Source organism: Electrophorus electricus, chromosome 4, assembly GCF_013358815.1.
Source record: "Electrophorus electricus isolate fEleEle1 chromosome 4, fEleEle1.pri, whole genome shotgun sequence".
Lineage (NCBI taxonomy): Eukaryota > Metazoa > Chordata > Actinopteri > Gymnotiformes > Gymnotidae > Electrophorus > Electrophorus electricus.
The window spans coordinates 235001-253468 of NC_049538.1; the positions used below are offsets into that span (position 1 = coordinate 235001).

At 42.0% G+C, this 18468-nt stretch overlaps 3 protein-coding genes and 1 pseudogene across 6 annotated transcripts in view; 1 reads left to right on the plus strand and 3 right to left on the minus strand.

Annotated features, from left to right (window-relative positions):
- LOC113589370 (glutamate receptor ionotropic, NMDA 2B) overlaps positions 1-9697 on the minus strand; it is an 88433-nt gene extending 78736 nt beyond the window's left edge. For 2 of the 4 annotated variants that reach the window (XM_035525235.1, XM_035525232.1), the window contains exons 1-3: positions 9356-9697; positions 7495-7597; positions 2024-2148 (exon numbers count right to left, since the gene is read on the minus strand). The gene's annotated coding sequence lies outside the window, so the exon portion shown is untranslated. Of the gene's footprint in view, positions 1-2023; positions 2149-7494; positions 7764-9005; positions 9146-9355 lie in introns of those variants that run through there. The other 2 variants (XM_035525233.1, XM_035525234.1) reach the window with 2 other exon arrangements.
- Positions 9698-11219: 1522 nt separating this feature from the next.
- fmc1 (formation of mitochondrial complex V assembly factor 1 homolog) lies at positions 11220-12764 on the plus strand. Its single transcript, XM_026996015.2, has 2 exons — positions 11220-11367; positions 12280-12764. The coding sequence occupies exons 1-2, from the start codon at positions 11245-11247 to the stop codon at positions 12481-12483; spliced, it is 327 nt and encodes a 108-aa protein (XP_026851816.1). The 5' UTR covers positions 11220-11244; the 3' UTR covers positions 12484-12764.
- A 98-nt stretch (positions 12765-12862) lies between these two features.
- LOC113567879 lies at positions 12863-14489 on the minus strand (annotated as a pseudogene).
- LOC113567875 (E3 ubiquitin/ISG15 ligase TRIM25-like) lies at positions 13550-18182 on the minus strand. Its single transcript, XM_035525236.1, has 4 exons — positions 17147-18182; positions 15858-15953; positions 15413-15646; positions 13550-15214 (listed from the first exon to the last, which is right to left on the minus strand). Exons 1-4 carry the CDS (start codon positions 17735-17737, stop codon positions 15134-15136), a joined length of 1002 nt encoding a protein of 333 aa, XP_035381129.1. The 5' UTR covers positions 17738-18182; the 3' UTR covers positions 13550-15133.
- Between the last annotated feature and the right edge of the window lie 286 nt (positions 18183-18468).

Here is an 18468-nt window from a genome sequence, read left to right on the forward strand (position 1 = left end):
GAAATTTGTAAGGCTAATACACTAGGATTAATAACACTAATTAACTGAACTTTATAAGGCTAAGACACTGGGGTTTATAATGCTAATTCAAGGGTTCATCTGGGGTTTTTAACACTAATACACTGACGTGTATAGCACAGGTTTAAAACGCTAATACACTGGGGTATATAATGTTTATACGCTAAAGTTTAAAAGGCTAATACACTGAAGTTTATATAAGGCTAATACAATGGTTTTTTTTAAGGCTAATTCACTAAACTATCAGTCTAATACACTGGTGTTTATAAGGCTAACACACTGAAGTTTAAAATGCTAACACACTGGGGAATATAATGCTAATACACTGAGGTATATAATGCTAATATACTGGAGACTATAACAGTAATTCTCTGAACTTTATAAAGCTAATACACAGGTATACATCAGTAATATACTGAGGTTTATAAAAACACTGGGGTTTAAGGGTTGGCACTAGGCCGAGGCACCCTCCGGCCACCAGAGGGAGGCCTCGAGTCAGGTACACCACTAATCAGGCTTGATGCCCAACAGCTGGGCTAGGCCTATATAAGCCCAGTGACCCAGTGCTGGGTCTTTGCTAAAGTGTTGAGCCAAGCTCCTAGCCGGTAACTCTGGGTATTGAGGTTTGTGAGCCCTCGTGCTACACCTCACTTCTGCTCTGCAAGGGTGTCTGTTTCTACATGTCCCCTTCCCTCTCCAGTTTTCCCCCTCAAATCTCTCTCTCTCTCTAGGCTTCCCTTAGCTGTTACAGTTCCTCCCTGTTTTCTGGTTTTGTTTGGGAAGTTGTAGTTTGCTTTTCCTCAGTGCATCGGGGATGCTATTGTTTCCATGGAGTCCTTGGTTCTCCCTTTTCCCATGGCGTGGTTTTTCATTTTTCCTCTCGTTTTGTCGTCCTCCATTCCTTTGAAGGGCAATATACGCGCAGGTAGTTTTATAGCTGCCGCAGTCTAGTGGGTGTTTGTTTACCTTGCAACAAAGCGGCTGGAGTTCAACTCCCTCACCTTTGGATATTTACTTTTCTTGTTTTACCTGTTCTACAATCTAACCATTTCGCACACAGGCCCACTATTATTAGAGCATGGTTGCTCACCCAGTAGGCTGTTGGTGTCATCACCAATCTGGGTTTGAGCCCCCTTAGGTGGGGTTTATAATGCTAATACACTGGGTGTACTTTATTTTTTCTTCTGGGTGGATAAGGTAGGCTCTGAGTGTACTTACTTTTGCCTTAGATTCTGTTCAATTCAAGGCTTCTTGTCTGAACCTACTTGCTTGTTTGCTGTTAGGTGTTTTTGCACTTCTAGGCATCAGCAGTGATCCCTGTATTTCAACTATATTCTAACCTACTGTACTAGGATGTATTCTATTTGTGAATTACAAAGCAATTTTTTAGTCACTCTGGATAAGATCATCTGCTAAATTTCGCAAATGTAAATGGGTAAATAACACTAATACATTGGGGTTTATGAGGCAAATACATTGGGGTACATAATGCTAAGATATTTAGCATTTTTATAATACTAATACCCTGGGGTTTGTAAAGCCTTTACACTGAGGTTTATAAGGTTAACACATTGAGGTTTATAAGGGTAAAACATTAGGGTTTCAAGTTTCAAGTTTTAACACTATTTACATTTAACACTAATTTAACACTAATACATTAAGGGTTATGAGGCTAATACACTGAGATTTATAATACACTGGGCTATGTATTGCTAATGCACTGTGGTTCCTTCCCTAACTGAGCTGTTCAAAAAGGTAATAATATCGATAAATTGCTGTTAACAATATAGATAAATTACTGTTGCGCACTTTTGTAAATTAGCTGCCACAGGTAAGTTGGCTAGCTAGCTAACCATTTGGAGAATAGTCTTAAAGAGGAGTTACAAAATATTACATTTATTATTTAATTAGTATATGATCTATGAAGTATTCCCTCCAGTGATTATTGTTAACAATAGATAAAGAATTTTCAGTAAAAAAAATGTCACTAAATAAATTCAGTTACCTCCCCAAGCTGACAGTAGAGACAAAGCAGCACGTGAAAGAATTTCAGGGTTCTGGAGGGAAAGAGTTTCATGAACCCCGTTTGACCCGCGTGCTGTTTTCTGCTGGCTGAGCTGTTTGGTGGATCTACAGGAAGACATGAAGCACACAGAGATTAAAGGCCACTGGGGAGGCAAAACACTCAAAATAATAAAATACCACAAACACAAGAGTACCCCTGCAAATGAGAAAATACCACAAACATGAGGGCACCCCTGCAAATGAGAAAATACCACAAACATAGACTGTTTTCAAGCCTAATTCAACCATATAAATTAGAGGTGTGTGTGTGTGTGTGTGTGTGTGTGTGTGTGTGTGTGTGTGTGTGTGTGTGTGTGTGTGTGTGTGTGTGTGTGTGTGTGTGTGTGTGTGTGAAAGCTGTCCATGTGTAAACATCTGTTTGGAAGTAAAGTTTTGTTTGTGTGTCTTTCTTTTGCTGATTGGAAAGAATGATAGTTGCTTATTGGATATGTGAAAACAGATTCGGTAGCCTATGTAAAGGCTATCGAGAGTCAGTTCACATTTGCATGATATGCAATCTACTCACATAAAGTGCAATAAATTACTTTAAATTATGCAGCTCTGCATAATCTCAGTGAAATGCTCATTTGTATACCAATACTCTATGCAAAGGAATTGCTCATGGTAGGTTATTGGAAGCCAAGATTTAGGTAAATAAATAATGAACTATATATGATGATTAATAATTGACAATGTCTCCAAGTCAGTAGATTGCATTGCCTGAGCTTTATGTATTTGTATTCCTCTCCAAAACTCTGTAGTTGTAATTAAACATAGCGAGTGAGAGAAGCAGTATGTTCTGTCATTTTCTGGGGCAGTTGTGCACCCTGTACAGTATATCTCGCTGCTGAGTGCTGGTAAAAGCCCCAGGACTGGGGCAGTTGTGCACCCTGTTGTCATGAGTCCCTCCCAGCTTCCATGTTCCAAGGTTTCCCTGTCTTGTGCGTTTTGTTTCTAGTCCTTAGTTTCGTTTTCTCCACCCCTCGTTTGGTTTTACACGCCCATCGTTGCTTACACCTGTTCCTTGTTTCTAGTCTTGTTAAGTACATGTTCATTGTTTGGATGTATGTTTTGAAGGTTTTGCAAGACCGTATCTGTATGCCCATAAGTAGGTCCTAGCCTGCTTCCCCTGTTTGCTTTTGTGTGTTTTTGGTTTGTCATGTATTCTCAGAACCTCTCTGTTGGCTCTATAACTCTGGACTACCCTAACGACTCTGACTCTGGATTGGCCCCTAATAAATCTTGCACTATATTGGACTGTTTGCATTTGTGTAGCATGTTGTCTGTTGCACTGTTGTTTTTATGTTGCAACCATGGTTCTGGAGGAACATTGTCTCGTTTTTGTTGTGTACTTGTATATAGCTGAAATTTGAACTTGAACTCTTCTCTGCATATGCGTTTGCCCGGGGGCAGTTGTGCAGCCTGTACAGTACAGCTCGGTGCTGAGTGCTGGCAAAAGCCCCAGGACTGGGGCAGTTGCCAAGGCTAGGGTATGAGGGTGGATGAATTATAATGATTTAACCAGTAGTGAAATCTTAGTGTTTTCTGGTGTAGTTGTGCGTTGGGCTGGGTTATAAGGGTAGATGAATGAATGCATGGAGAGTGTATGGCAGTGGTAGCTCAGTGATTAAAGTTGTAATTACTCAGGTTATATAAAAGCATCAGCTAAATCCCATAAAATGTATGGAACACTGGAAGGATGCCACTGTCACCATGAGATCCTAACCCCAACATCCCTAACCATACCCATAACATCTCTAACCCTAGCCCTAACATCCCTAATCCTAACCCTAACATCTCTAACCCTAAACCTAACATCCCTAACCATACCCATAATATCGCTAACCCTAACATCTCTAACCCTAACATCCCTAATTCTAACCCTAACATCTCTAACCCTAACATCCCTAACCATACCCATAACATCTCTAACCCTAGCCCTAACATCCCTAATTCTAAACCTAACATCTCTAACCCTAACCCCAACATCCCTAACCATACCCATAATATCGCTAACCCTAACATCTCTAACCCTAACATCCTTAATCCTAACCCTAACATCCCTAACCATACCCATAACATCTCTAACCCTAGCCCTAACATCCCTAATCCTAAACCTAACATCTCTAACCCTAACCCCAACATCCCTAACCATACCCATAATATCTCTAACCCTAACATCCCTAATCCTAACCCTAACATCTCTAACCATACCCATAACATCTCTAACCCTAACCCTAACATCGCTAACCATACCCATAACATCTCTAACCCTAACATCTCTAACCCTAACCCTAACATCCCTAACCCTAACCCTAACATCCCTAACCATACCCATAATATCGCTAACCCTAACATCTCTAACCCTAACATCCCTAACCATACCCATAATATCTCTAACCCTAACCCTAACATCTCTAACCCTAACATCCCTAACCATACCCATATCTCTAACCCTAACCCTAACATCTCTAACCCTAACATCCCTAACCATACCCATAATATCTCTAACCCTAACATCTCTAACCCTAACCATACGCATAATATCTCTAACCCTAACCATACGCATAATATCTCTAACCCTAACCTTAACATCCCTAATCCTAAACCTAACATCTCTAACCATAGTTATAGTGTGTAAAGTCTCACAGGGTGTGTAGAGTGTGGCTGCGTGTGTAGAGTCTGATAGGATGTGTAGAGTGGTAACGTGTGTAGAGTCTGATTGGCTGACAGATCAGATCTCTCCTGCAGCGATGCATGGTGAACATTACATCACTGTCTTCTGTTGTTCTAGTCTTTCCTTCAGTCTGGCCTCTCAGTCTCTTCTCTCTTTCTATTCTGTCTCATTCTCATTCTTTCTCTCTTTTCTTTCTCCCACCCTCAGTCTCTTACTCCCTCCCACACACACTCTCTCTCCCTCTCTCTCTGGCTCTTGAGTTTGCAGGTGAGGTGTGGAGTGTGTCTGGCAGGTCTGAGTGGTGTTAATGTGATACAGTCCCTGCTGAGGACTGAAATACACACAGCAGACACCACTAGGGGGCACTAGTTTCAGAATGATGTTTCTAAGATGGACCCATTTTTCAATGCTAATTTAACAGGCTATTATGTACTAGATTCATCATTGTTTGGCTATGGATGCAGCCTCATAAATGTTCTATTCCAGTGTTCTAATCTGTTCTAATCCAGTGTTCTAATCTGTTCTAATACAGTGTTCTAATCTGTTTTAATTCAGTGATCTAAGATCTGTTCTAATTCATAGGGATTTTGCGAAAACACTAATTTATAATGTGCAGCTTGTCTTCATTATCCAGCAAGTGAGATTAGCTACAAAGAAACAGGACAAATCAACAGAACTAATTAACAATACCAATCAACAGACTTAATTATCAAGGCTAATTGTCCATAATAGAGCTACAATTAGATATAATATATATTATTAGTTATATGAGAAAATGAAAACTGTCAGGATGCTCCTAAATGATTGATGAATCAGGCATGAGAGTGTTTACTGTGCTTAGTCTGCGAGTTCTTGTACACACTTAGTATATGTATGGTATTTGTCCTGGGTTCAGTGTATGCCCACCTGCGTTCAGTGTATGCTAAACTTGGTCCAGAGCAGAGGGCTAGATGAATATAATGGAGATTGCACTGTGCCAGTGTAAAAGCACACACTGTATCTACACTGTACCAGTGTAAAAGTACACACTGTGTCTGCACTGTGTCAGTGTGAGAACACACACTGTGTCTGTACTGTGTCAGGGTGAGAACATACACTGTGTCTGCCTTGTACCAGTGTAAAAGCACACACTGTATCTGTACTGTGTCGAGGTGAGAACACACACTGTATCTGTACTGTGTCTGGGTGAGAACACACTGTATCTGTATTGTGTCGGGGTGAGAACACACACTGTATCTGTACTGTATCTGAGTGAGAACACACTGTATCTGTACTGTGTCGATGTGAGAACACACACTGTATCTGTACTGTGTCTGGGTGAGAACACACACTATAGCTGCAGCTCAGAAAGCTGTGTGAGTAGATTACAGATGGGACAGCAGTAATCTCTAATTACTGAAATCAATTTAAGAACAGTGACTGGTTCCACAACTGTAGATATATTAATACCTGAATATTGTGTACAATTTTTTATTAAGACATCTGTCTGTGTGTGTGTGTGTGTGTGTGTGTGTGTGTGTGTGTGTGTGTGTGTGTGTGTGTGTGTGCCTGCATGTGTCCAGCATTTCAGTGGTAAATTGGGTTATGTGGAGAGATGTTGAGTGTGTGTAGGCCAGCTTTGATATATATTTAGTTCCTGAGTACGTGGGGTGAAGCACAGTGAAGCACAGTGGTGTGTGTGTGTGTGTGTGTGTGTGTGTGTGTGTGTGTGTGTGTGTGTGTGTGTGTGTGTGTTTGGGTGGGGGGGCCCATTTGGGTTGGCCTAGTTTCCTTAACTAGAGCCATGTCATGTGCTGCTACCTGACCTAGCCACTAACAAGGTGTGTGTGTGTGTGTGTGTGTGTGTGTGTGTGTGTGTGTGTGTGTGTGTGTGTGTGTGTGTGTGTGTGTTTGTGTACACACACCAGAGACAAGTTCCTCCTGTATTCTGCACGGAATCATACAGTGTATTCTGTACACAGTCATACAGTGAGCTGTGTCACTCCCACACACACTCAATAACTCAGGGTTGAGTCGCAACCTGATGGGATTTCCTGTCAGATATTATAAATCAACACCACACACACAAATACTGTCAGCATCAAACAAAAGCTGACAGCATCACACAAATACTGTCATCATCACACACACAACTACTGTCAGCATCACACACAACTACTGTCAGCATCACATACACAAATACTGTCAGCATCACACACACAAATACCGTCAGTGTCATATACACAAATACCGTCAGTGTCACATACACAAATACCGTCAGTGTCACACATATACTGTCATCATCTTACACTCAAGTAGTATTTTTCAGAACCATTCTAATGTACAGAGAATAGCTTTGTGGGTATTGGAGACTTTTTTGGCAGGCCCGAGGATTCTGGGTAAATGTGTAAGTGATTTCATCTTAATATTGTTACCTGGCATATTGACCTCATGCACGCACACACACACACACACAAAAGCACACACACTTACACACACACACAATATAAATCTAGCCAAACTATTTGTAAGAACTCAGAGAAAAGAGAATATTTTCTTTAATTTAGAGCACAGAGAACTGTTAACAATTCATAACAGATGTTCTATAAATAAGGATTTAATCCTTATTGTTGGTAATCCTAACATACCTGATCAACCTACAAACCGTTTTGACAAATCTGTGGGCATGCACATGCATGTAGCGCTATAATGTTCATGTGTAAGCTGTATCTCACTGGTTGGAGAGCTCCACTCACCTCTACTGCCAATGTAGGTGACAGTTCATCAATGGAAAGACGAACAGACCCATCAGCCCAAATAGCAGTCCAGGCTTACAAAGAGTTTCAAACCAGCTGCAGTCTAAAACAGAGGAGTTGGAGCGCTGGTGAGTGCTGGTGAGCACAACCAGAGAAAAGGTTGCAGTTTAGTGTCTCGTCCAGACAGCTTCCACAGCAGGAGAGCAAGGCCAAGACTGCACCTGCTGTCTGTGTGCTATGTGTCCAGAGGGAGGCAGCTCCGGAGTGAGAGAGACCTGTACACACCCGCACACACCCGCACACAGCCGAGTCTACTGAGCTGCTCCACTTAACAAGCAGTATATCTACCTACTGCTGTGTATGAGTCACACACACACACACACACACACACACAGACACACACACACACACACACACACACACACAGAGCTCTTGCCCATGTTTTTGGCTGGATCTCTGTTATCAGGTTTCTCTTGTTAGAAAACCATCCTGACTGCCTGTCTTTCTATATGCTGCATAAAATTAATTGCATGCCCCCTTTAATCACATGTTAATCTTCCCTAGAGTCATGTACACACACACCCATACAAAAAGTCAAACTCTCACCTACTGAAACTAAAGTATATAGGGGTTTGTGTTGAGAGTGAGACCAGAGCAGAGAAACGTGAATATCTCTTCTGATCACACTCACACGGCTGAAGTGGTTGGGGAGAGAGGAAACAGAGGGGGGAGAGAAGATGACATTGAATGGTCAGAGAGAGAGACAGACAGAGAGAGAGAATGTTTGAAAAACAAATCATTAAAAACCCACATAAAGAACTATACTGAATAACTACATTATTCCTTCACTCTGTGTGTGTGTGTGTGTGTGTGTGTGTGTGTGTGTGTGTGTGTGTGTGTGTGTGTGTGTGTGTGTGTGTGTGTGAGTGTCAGAGCGTAGGTGTGAAGAACACACAGCGAGTGAGACCAGATGACAGACCACTAAAATGGAGAAGGGTGAGTTTTAGAACTGAAGCAGGAATTATGGCAGATGGGTTACAGAGTGAAGCACACAGCTACCACTGAACTCTTCTCTCTCTCTTTCTCACACAAACACACACACACACGCACAGACACCATATCGCCAGATCTGTCTATTACACAAACACATAACAACATGTGATCTAGATTAAGATACATGATAGACAGACCAGGACAGGAACTTACTTTTTCTTACACACACACACACACACACACACACACACACACACACACACACACACACACATAAGGAGGTGACAATGTGATTGTGAGTGAAATGACTGTAGCAACAGAGGAAGCACAGAGGCCAGATGGGCTTTACATAAAGAGCAGCACACACATGCTCATACACAGATCACTCAGTGAGATGATCTCTTTTAATGTGACTGCATACATGTGTTACTGTGTGGGACCAGAACACACCCACACCCACACACATTCAAACCCCCACACACATCAAGACACACACACAGAAACACTGATCTACCTACCTATCAATACAACCGAGTTCCAAATCAGAGAGGTGGAGGGAGGGAGGAGAGAAGAGAGCGAGTCAGGCTAGATGCTAACGCCAGAGGAACGTAGATACCGTGAAAGTTACAAAGAACGAGGGAGGGAGGAGAGAAGAGAGGGATGGAGAGAGGGTCAGGCCATGAGGAAGAAAGGAAAATAAATTATTATGGGAAGATGGAGGAATAGGGAAAAGAAAAAAGATATGGAAGCTTCTTTGCTTTGTGTGTTTGTCTGGTTCATAGACAGAAGAAATTGTAGATGATGTAAATGGAGAAATAGATGGTGAGACAGAGGAGTGAGAGAGCGATGCGATGGAACGACAGAGCACCTCCCAGCACTCCCATCAGGAAGAAGAAGAACAAAAAGCGAAAGAGAAAAGCGAATACTCCGGCTGCTTCCGTTGTAAAGGCTCCAGAGGAGGAGGTGTCAGTCCAGTCCCCTTAGCTTCTCTGCTAGTGTCCTCCTCAGCGCCTCCACATAAACACACCTGCTTTCATTCCCACTCACCCACACACACACACACGCACACGCATGGGGGGCTGAGCTCCTGCTCTGCTGGATAACACACCATGCACACACACACACACACACACACACGCACACACACACACACACCACTGTCTTGCTGTGTGCTGTGCCTTCGTATTGCTACCTGTTTAAACACTGACTAACACACACACACACACACAGCACCCTTGCCTTCTGGCTGAGAACGAACAGTAATGCTGCTCACTCGCTCGCTCTCTCTCACTCGCTCTCTCTCTCTCTCTCTCTCTCTCTCTCCAGAGGATGTGGGGAGCGATGGAGGGTTTGTTCCTGCAGGGCATTAGTATGCAGTGGGAGAAAAGGGGTAAGAGAGTGGAGGAGTGAGGATGAAGGGAACCTAGCAAAGGAGACTGGCGCCCTCTGCTGTCAAAGGAGTGTTAGTGTCACTTGTGTAGAGCATTAATTGTCATATAGTCACTTCACACACATTCTGCTCTTCATCTTCCTTGCACTCATGCAAAGTCAAGAGTAGAATCAGGGGGGTCAAGGGTCAGGGTGAGGTCAGGATCAGAGTCAAATTCTATAAATTGTAGCTTTATAAATCAGCAATTATAGACTAGACCATTTTATAAGTGTGCTATTATAGGCTGGGTGGGTGTGGGTTGGGTGTGGCAGTGGAGTGGTAGTGGTGAGGTAGACTTATGGTAGTGATGTGATAGAGGTGTGGCTGTGGTAGTGGTTTAATAGAGGTGGGTGTGGTTATGATGTGATAGAGGTGTGGGTTTGGTTATGATGTGACAGAGGTGTGGTGTATGTGTGGTAGTGTTGTAATAGAGGTGTGGGTGTGGCAGTGATGTGGTAGAGGTGTGGGTGTGTAGTGGTGTAATAGAGGTGTGGTGTGGGTGTGGTAATGGCCAAACCCTCTTGTCATTTTCAAGCAAATGTTATTATCCGGCGTTTTCACATCTTGTCAGGCTTGTGAACATCTGTAAAATCTTCTTTTATGAACAAATAGGTGTTATGCTTAAAATTAGGATTACTAAGGAAAACGGACTGTTATCCTGATAAATATGCAGCTTCAGTACTTTGGATGAGTATTGTACTTTTACTGCTACCTAGTGTTGGTTATGGGGTAGTACAACTTCAAGCACGAAGAGCGCGCCAGTGTGACCGACCCGGCCCAGCTGCGCAGTTGTGTTGTTGTGTTGACATCATGATCAGTATCTCACCTAAACAATCCTTTTCAGTTTAAATACTCATCTTTTAATAACAGCTTTTCCTAATAAACAAGAATCTAAACATTTTTGATCCCGTGCTCTGTGTAGTGTAACACTGGGTAATACACGCAAATCACACAAAATCGTTCAGAATTTCAACCATTAAAACAAGATCAGAGTGATGCGTCCACGCACTCGGAAATCCGCAACAACCCCCGACCGCGACGCGTGCCACATATCAGTATAAATGCTGCAATCAAAGATTATCCACTAAACACATATTATCCACTAAAGTCTACTAAACACAGATTATCCACTAAACACAGATTATCCACTAAAAACAGATTATCCACTATACATGGATTATTCCACTAAACACAGCTAACAGTAACACATTTAACGTTATTTCCTATTCAAAAATATATATGCGGGTGTGACATGTTGCGTTAACTGCGCAATTGTTCTTGAAGTTAAACCCAGACAGACCGTGTTGCCACGTCATCGCTGCGCAGACATGGCCGCTGCTCCGCTGCGCGTGTACCGCGCCATTCTGAAGGAGTTGAGACTTCTAAAGGGGCCGCAGTATAAACACACGATGGCGTACAATTATGTGACGGAACAATTTCGCAAAAACCAGGTAGATACCACATGAGACTGTAGCAAAGTTCGGTAAGTTCGTTTATGTTGCTGTTTGGCCGAGTCAGACATGGGGCGACCACGATACCCCGGTGTGTAGGACGAACCAGAACGGAGCCCAGGGCTATATTAGCATCTTATCTTAGCCCAGTTAGCTCTCCCAGCTACGTAGTTCATTTATGCACAGTAACCACCACCATAGTGTATCTCTCCAACATTAAGACATTACAGTCTGTGTGTAGTATGAATGTAGTTAGCTAGTGAGAGTATTAAAGTTTAAAGCGTTCACACACTCTTATAGCGCTTTAAAACTGAGTTACAGTCCAGTTAGACGCCGGGTGGAGCTCATCTCTTCAGTAGTAACATGGTGACCTCGTCCTTTACGGCCGGGCACATATCTGCCCCACTGTCATTGTGGAACTGGCGTAGCTGATGCAGAAGCCTGCGTTTAGCTGGTTTAACACGGACGTTTAGTCTATACTTGTATCTAACACGTATGCTTAAGATACTAGCATGTACACGGACCTTACGGCTAAGACACGTGTACATGAAGCTCTCCAAATGCACTGTTTAGCTAAGAGTCCAGTGTGTTCACAGACAACTGGACTACATGTTGTTCCCCTGCTAAATCCACCGTCACCCGTATCTAAGATACCGATGCTATTCCATCTTATTACGGCCTCTGTATTTTCGTGGTAGGTTACACGCCATCGCGGTACATACCAAGTTCTCTGGGTCGATTATTACTTAGCGTGCACCTGTTTTATTTGGGAGCCGTGCTTGGAGTAGGCTATGTGTGGAGAACACGGCACCCATCTTATATACTTGAGTACCCTATAGAGTATTTCTGTGTGTTTCCTCCACCATCTTATTGCTCTGTAGTATTGTCTGCTCACGTGTGTGTGTTCTTTAGGTGAGTGGGGAACGTTACTGTCGTGCTCAGAGGGAAGCTGTTCACACCTCTCACACCTACCTGTGTCTGCTCTCGTCAACACGGCAACACATGGAGCTGCACAGGCTGTACCACGGGCGTGGCGAGTGCAGCCCGGAGGAGACAGCCGGCCGTGTGGGACTCCGCCTCCCATCCCAACCTGGCGGCAAGGGCTGGGAGAACTGAGGAAGAGGAGGAGGAAGGACAGCACAGGAGGACCAGACAGTGGGTTCCCAGCAGCACTGTGGCAAAGCAGAGACCCACCCAGACCAACGAGAGTCCGTTTCCAGTCTGTGTGCGCACACACCCTCTGGCTTTTCTATGGTCCTGAATTAGAACATTTTGTAAATATGCTTTTCTTCATGTGAAAAATGTAATCCAACTGATTGTTTGTTTAATATTTACATAAATATCCCACACATGTATATACATTAGGACTTTCAGAATAAATTTCAATGTTCAAATAATCATCGTTGGCCAAATGACCTTTATCACATCTTATGGCAAAAGACAGTGAGGAACAGCCGGAGTGGATCTTTCTCCAGGTCTTTCGTTTGGCAATTATGAGTGATGGATCTATTAACATAATCCCTGTGCCCTATCAAGTAAAACTGGTGAGTGTCATAATGAAGGTTCTCCCATGGCTGGTGTGATGGAGGTATAGTACTGTGTCACTGGTAAAGTGCATTCTGCCTGTCGGCATAAATCTGCTTTATGCCTAAAGGAAATTTAATATAGTACCTACATTTTATAGAAATCAGCTATTGTAATTTAAAACCAGCAAAACAAAAGTTAAAACTCGTAAACTTTTCTTTTAGGAGTAGTGAGCACACAGCACACCACAAACTATAACACAAACACATTATATGGGATCACACAACCTCACAATTCAATTCAGGCCAACCCCAAGACCACCATAGAGGGGCTGAGTGAATGTGGTGTGGACTGTGTGTAGGAGGGTCATTGTGTCAGAGACTGTAGAAGGATAGTTCCTGCACTGTGATCCACATACACTCCTATTCTGGAGGACGGTGGTCCTGGGATCTCAGTCTCAATGTTATTGTGGCAGAAAGAGAGAGTGGAAGAACACCACAGACTCCAGGACTGAGAATTGAGTCCAAACCCACACTCATTACCCCGTCCTTTCCTGCTGATATCTTTATATGAGACTGATATGATCACCCCTCCCACACTGCTCCATTCAACATCCCAGTAACAGTGTCCACACACACTCTCCTTACACATCACCTGAGACAAGTAGTCAGATCTCTCTGGATGATCAGAGTATGGCTGGACTCTCTCACTCCATGTCACCACTCTGTTCATCTCAGACAGGGTGAGGTGACGATATGTTTGGATCCAGAGTCAACTGATAAAAATCTGAAACAACATTTGAGGTTTTTATTTACAAGTTCTATTAATATTAATTAATATACACTCATTTGTGTTTTTCTCCATGGTAACAATGACATGTTCATATTAAAACCAGGTGTACAAGTAATATTTGAATGTGTGCGTGCCTGTGTGTGTGTGTGTGTGTGTTACATTTCAGGAAATCTTCTCTGGTCTTTGGCTCTGAAGGTAAAACCTGAACTGCTGCAGCTCTGGAGGAACAGAATCAAAATGATCCAACAGAATGAATGAGACCCAAATAATCCATCCAGAAAGACAGAAAATGATCAGAATAAATGTGGGATTATATGTGGTTTAAGTGTTTATGAAGAAAAACATTCTCTAATCTTTCTGTTAATTATGGACTTTGGGGAAGATCAGTAAATATCATCAGGAAGATTCTCTCTCTCTTTACATCTGTCTGTGTATACTGCATATGGCATAGGTTCCAACCACTCTTGAGATTTTCCACCACTGTTAACTGACAGGGTCTCTGGTCATGAACTGGAATATTTGGCTGAAGTAGTATGTCACCTGGGTATCTTTGACATACTGGAAAAATGTATTTTACTCCAAATGACACACTGATTTTGGGCCCTATTTGTACGTGGGTATGTAGTAGACTATTTGAAATACAGCCAAACTAACTACAGCATTTCTTTATGAGTTATTAACAGGAACAATGTGTAATACTTCATCATTAGTTAAGAGTATTAGCGCCCTCTAGTGTAAAATGGTAGATTATCCCACAGAGCTCATATTTAATACACAAAGGTCCTGTTACCCCAGCATTTCTTCATGAGTCAATAACAAGAACAATGTTTAATATGTTCATCAATAGATGAGTATTAGCGCCCCCTCCTGGTTGCTATTATATAAAATTATTCCATCCAATGCCACTACTACAAGAACAAATAATTCCTTCTCATGTTTGATCACTAGTGAATCATGATGTAATATTAGTGTCCAGAAGTTATTGTATTCATTCATTTGTCCTTCTATGGTTGCTAGGTTACTACAGAACCCTAATGTGAAGTTTAAATCAATTAGTCAACCAGTCAAATATAATTTATTATTAATGCAAATAATATTAATGCAAATTCATTCTCTCTCTATTCTGTCTCTCTCTGTATGTGTGGGATTATTTTTTAATAGTAAGAACATTGAACACTAGAAATATTTGAAGATTTCAATCCATCAACACATGAAAGTCCAAACATGAACTGCATGAATGACATTTACCAGTTTAAGGCACTATTAATTGTAGAATCCCAAAGGTACATTAAATCCCTTCTATCTAGTTTAGGTAATCTTATAGCTTTCTTTACCCTGTCACTGAGTAAGTAGAGATTTCCATCATTATGTTTCACAGCAGGATAGCTCCTCTTACCTTGTTGAGAGATTTTGTTGAATTCCTCCTTGCAGAATTCCTCTAGTCACTCTTTCAGATCAGAGAGAGATGTTGATGGACAGGGATGCTGGGAGAGTCCTCAGATCCAGAAGAGACACAGAGAGACTGGAAACTCTACAAAGAGAAGAAAACATAATGGAGAAAGATAAAGGTGTACAAGAGGAATGAATGATGTCACACCAAATCAAGCCAAACACACATTTGTCATTAGACAGACAGTTATATTTATGGTGGTCTTAATGAGCTTTTGGAAAGACACATAGAAACTTGATGAGGAGCAGGTTTCTCTGTAGTTGAGACAGAGTTTGTTACCTGGAGGAAATGGATGTGATCCTCTGTGTGGGAGAGCTGCTCCATCTCAGTATCTCTCCTCTTAAAATCAGCAATCTCCTGCTCCAGTTGATCCAGGAGTCCTTCAGCTCGACTCAGTTCAATCTTCTCCTGATCTCTGATCAGCTCTTTTACTTCACAGCACTTTTTCTCAATGGAGTGGATCAGCTCAGTAAAGATTCTCTCAATGTCCTCCACTGCTGCCTGTGCAGAGCGCTGTTAGGAGACACACAGACAAGATGGAGGTCTATTTAAAGCTGAAGTATCATCTACTCCCTCACTGTGACCCTGGATGACTTATAGTGCACATTGTGGTTGTGTAGGATCCCAAAGTGTGTCAACACTGGTCTCCTCACTGGCTGTCTGGAGGAGAGGCCTGACTGAACTCTGAAATAGCTGCTCCAGCAGCTCTCTACTCAGTACTCACCTTAAGAGTGTCCACAGCCTGCTTCAGCTCCTGGACCTTCTTCTCATTCTCCTGGATTCTCTGCTGGAATTTCCTCTGCTCCTCCTTTAGATCACTCTGTGGATGAATACATTATATTAATCTATTTATGAATTATGAGCTTTATAAGTGTTTGGTTATTACAGTTCTTCACTTCTGAATGTGTTTGAGATACTGATGCCATCAGATGATTAAGTCTTTGTTAGAAGCAGCTACACACTGATAAGCTCAGTGAAAACCTCTACAGTGTTTAGTACGAGTAGGTAGAGAGAGAGAGGCAGTCTGTGTTTTGTTTGGTATGTTAGACAGTGTGTGTAAAACAGATCATTTGGGGTTTTGTTTGTAGTTTTGGTCTGGGCCACACTGTAAGTTCACAAAGTTTAAATATAAAATATAGCTGCAAGCAGCATTTAACAGTCCAGCAAGACTCTGTCCACTTTAACATGTCAGCTGTTGATGTGACATCACCTGACATTTGATGCAAGTTCACCATTCAGATTTGAGACACGACTAAGGCCTACAGCACTGTCCAAACACTCAAGTTATAGCCATAAAACTTGGTAAAGAGACTCAATATCTGACCCCAAGCACCAAACTGCAGTTCATATTGATGGCATTCATCTATCATCTCTTTCTTTCCCTTCATTCATCTCTCCACCCTCCCATAGAAATCCAGACTTTATAACTTATATTGCACCGTAAGTGAGGGCAGTGGTAAAGTGGTTAAGGTACTTGACTAGTAATAAGAAGGTTGCCAGTTCAAGTCCCTCTGCTGGCAATTTGCCACTGTTGGGCCCCTGAGCAAGACCCTTAACCCTCAAATTGTACTCAGTCATAATTGTAAGTCGCTTTGTATAAAAGTGTCAGCTAAATGCCATAAAATGTAACACATTCCTACTGATATGTAGTTCTACAGTATATCACATATGGTGATATGCGTTGCTGTAACAGAGATTAAAGAGTGTAACTTCACTCTTGTTCTCCTGAGCTTTGACACTGTCATGCCAGCACTTTCCTCATCACTAAAAGGCTGTGAGATGGGTGTTGTCTGGGTAGATGTTCACTGACTGGTCTGACGTGTTTACGACCACTGACTGATGACAAACATATTAAACCCTTTAGAAAAACACTTTCACTTTAAACAAACCAACATAAGTTAAGAACATAAATTCTACAACTGAAGTGACAGTTTAAAACCTCTATTGATTAAAGTAATTGATTACAGATCAGACAGCGTTAGCAAGAACTGATTGTAAAAGATTTGTTCTCACCTGTTTCTGGGTTCTTTCTGTTGCAGCTAACACCGTATCATGGCCTCTGTGTTTCTCCATTGTACATAAATAACAGATGAAGCTTTGATCAGTATGACAGTAGATCTCGATCACTTTGTCATGCTGAGAGCAAATCTTCTTTTGTAGGTGTGAGGACGTTTTGACCAACTTGTGCTTTTTCAGAACAGCAACTTCATAGTGAGGTTTGAGATGAGTTTCACAGAAGGTGGCCAGACATGTCAGACAGGACTTGATGGCTTTGAGTTTTCTCCCAGTACAGAAATTACACTCCACATCTCCAGGTCCAGTGTAACAGTGAGCAGGAGAAGCAGCTTGGAGTTCTATATTCTTCAGTTTCTCCACCACTTCAGCCAGCATGTTGTTTCTGCGTAGAACAGGTCTTGGAGTGAAAGTCTCTCTGCACTGAGGGCAGCTGTAGATTCTCCTCTGATCATTCTGATCCCAGAAGCCATTAATACACACCATACAGAAACTGTGTCCACAGGGAGTAGCCACTGCATCCTTCAGTAGATCCACACAGATTGGACAGATGAACTGGTCCTGATCTTCTGAAATACTTGTTTCTGTCATTTTCCTGCCTAACTACACTGAGAGAGCAGAACTCTGAGATTAGTTTAGTTTACTCTGAAATGAGTAGGAGGGCCTTCCTGAGTCTGTGTTTGGCCGAGGGGGCAGAGCTATGCAAATACAAAGAATAATATCATCTGTTAAAGGAGAAGGGTCAACAATGTGAGTACTGGTTTAAAGTAGCTAATTTAGCGCACTTGAAAACTGTACAAACATTACTAAAGTTAAAATTATTGACAACAACAGTTTCAGTGGAATAAATCCAAATGGCAATTTAGATACATGTGTGTGTTTGCATGTACTATAGCTTATTGCGTATCCGCTCCCCCTAAGTTGTATGGTGGTGTCTGGCAGCTCCTTTCCTCTCCTCCAATAACTCCTATGGTCTGTATGTCACTCTAACTATCACCTTGCTGGTCAATAGGAAAGACTTTCACTCCAGAGATAAAGTAGGATCTACACAGATAAACTAATTCTGACTGAGTATTTATTTCCCATTTTAATTTGGGTTATGACTGAGATGATGAGATCAAAGTCTGATTATAATATTAGGATTATATCATCTTTACTCTGCCTGTGGATTTGGTTTATTAATGTTCTTTACAACCAGCAGTAGCAACATACACAAGACTGCGGAGCATGAATAGGTCACTTGTCCATTCTGTACCAGCCTAAACAATGATATAACCATGGTAATCACAGATTATTCTTATTCTTATTTATTTATTTATTTG